The following is a 1,088-nucleotide window of genomic DNA, read 5'->3' as shown; positions in this document are numbered from 1 at the left end:
CATGACGGAGATTAACGGAGAAAAGTTATATCTACATATAAAGACGGAGAAAGTAAAAATTAACGTTTATGGTTAAGTGTTTGCACCCCCCGAAGAGGCACAAGCGCTTACGTTGATATTGGATTTTTCAATAAATTCAATTTGAAAAGAAAACGGGGATAAAACGAAAAAACAAACAAAACGAAAAATGAAATTGAAACCCTGAATAGTACTCCAACGAACGAATATTCGGATATTCGGGTACAGCCCTAGTATGTACAAATAAATACTAGTGACAGTGACATGAGCAGTTATGTGGAGATGTGACATGCAACGGCCATGGCCATGACATGGGACCTTTAATGCAGTAATATAATCTGATCTGATTTAAATATATTTAATAATGTGTTGTTTTGTGCCAAACGTTTCATAAAAGTAATACTATTAATAGTAAAAATCAATTCTTCTCACCGCTAGAACTCTGAGGTTGACATCTTCAGCCTCCAGAGGGTAGGCGCTGGTGCACTGCAGGATGGCAAAGTTAGGGTTGTGCTCCTTCACTGTTTGGTAGACCCGACGCATCGTCTCCATGCTCTGCATCCCACTGGACACTAACATGGGCCGTCCTGACACAGACAAAATAAGCTTGGTAAAAATCTTAGCTAACATGGGCAGAAGGCTAAATGCCTTCAGGAATCCCTGTAGTTCAGAACTCAAACTTGTTTCACTTTAATCCCAGTTTTAACTAATTTCTACAAAGATAGGCATTTGGACAAATGTTCAGTTTATCTAATCTTTTTAGATCTGGCTTACATGTAATAGTTATTAAATGCACAGGTTTTTTTTATTCACCATTAAATACATCTCACATGTATTAATTTCCCCAGATATAAAGGTCCAGTCTCACCTTTCTCGGCAGTCGTCTTCAGATAGGGGAAGTTGTTGGTGTCTCCAGAGCCTACTTTGAAGAAAGGCACATTGATCTCATCGAGGAACTCCACTGCCATCTAAAGAAAATAAAAGTCATTATTAAACTTAAACCTGATTAAAATGTCTTAAAGGCTTCATCAAAACTGTCTTTCTTACCTCGTCCATCCCAGAGGCTGTGA

General features: G+C 38.3%; 1 protein-coding gene across 1 annotated transcript; it reads right to left on the bottom strand.

Moving 5' to 3' along the window:
* Positions 1–423: 423 nt before the first annotated feature.
* Positions 424–1,082, bottom strand: LOC104951104 (sialic acid synthase). Its single transcript, XM_010777741.1, has 3 exons — positions 1,066–1,082; positions 887–986; positions 424–605 (listed from the first exon to the last, which is right to left on the bottom strand). The coding sequence occupies exons 1-3, from the start codon at positions 1,072–1,074 to the stop codon at positions 424–426; spliced, it is 291 nt and encodes a 96-aa protein (XP_010776043.1). The 5' UTR covers positions 1,075–1,082.
* Between the last annotated feature and the right edge of the window lie 6 nt (positions 1,083–1,088).

Source organism: Notothenia coriiceps, unplaced genomic scaffold (assembly GCF_000735185.1).
Source record: "Notothenia coriiceps isolate Sejong01 unplaced genomic scaffold, NC01 NC01_scaffold00018528, whole genome shotgun sequence".
NCBI lineage: Eukaryota > Metazoa > Chordata > Actinopteri > Perciformes > Nototheniidae > Notothenia > Notothenia coriiceps.
The sequence above is the reverse complement of the archived record's forward strand: the minus strand, read 5'-3'. Positions and strand labels throughout refer to the sequence as shown.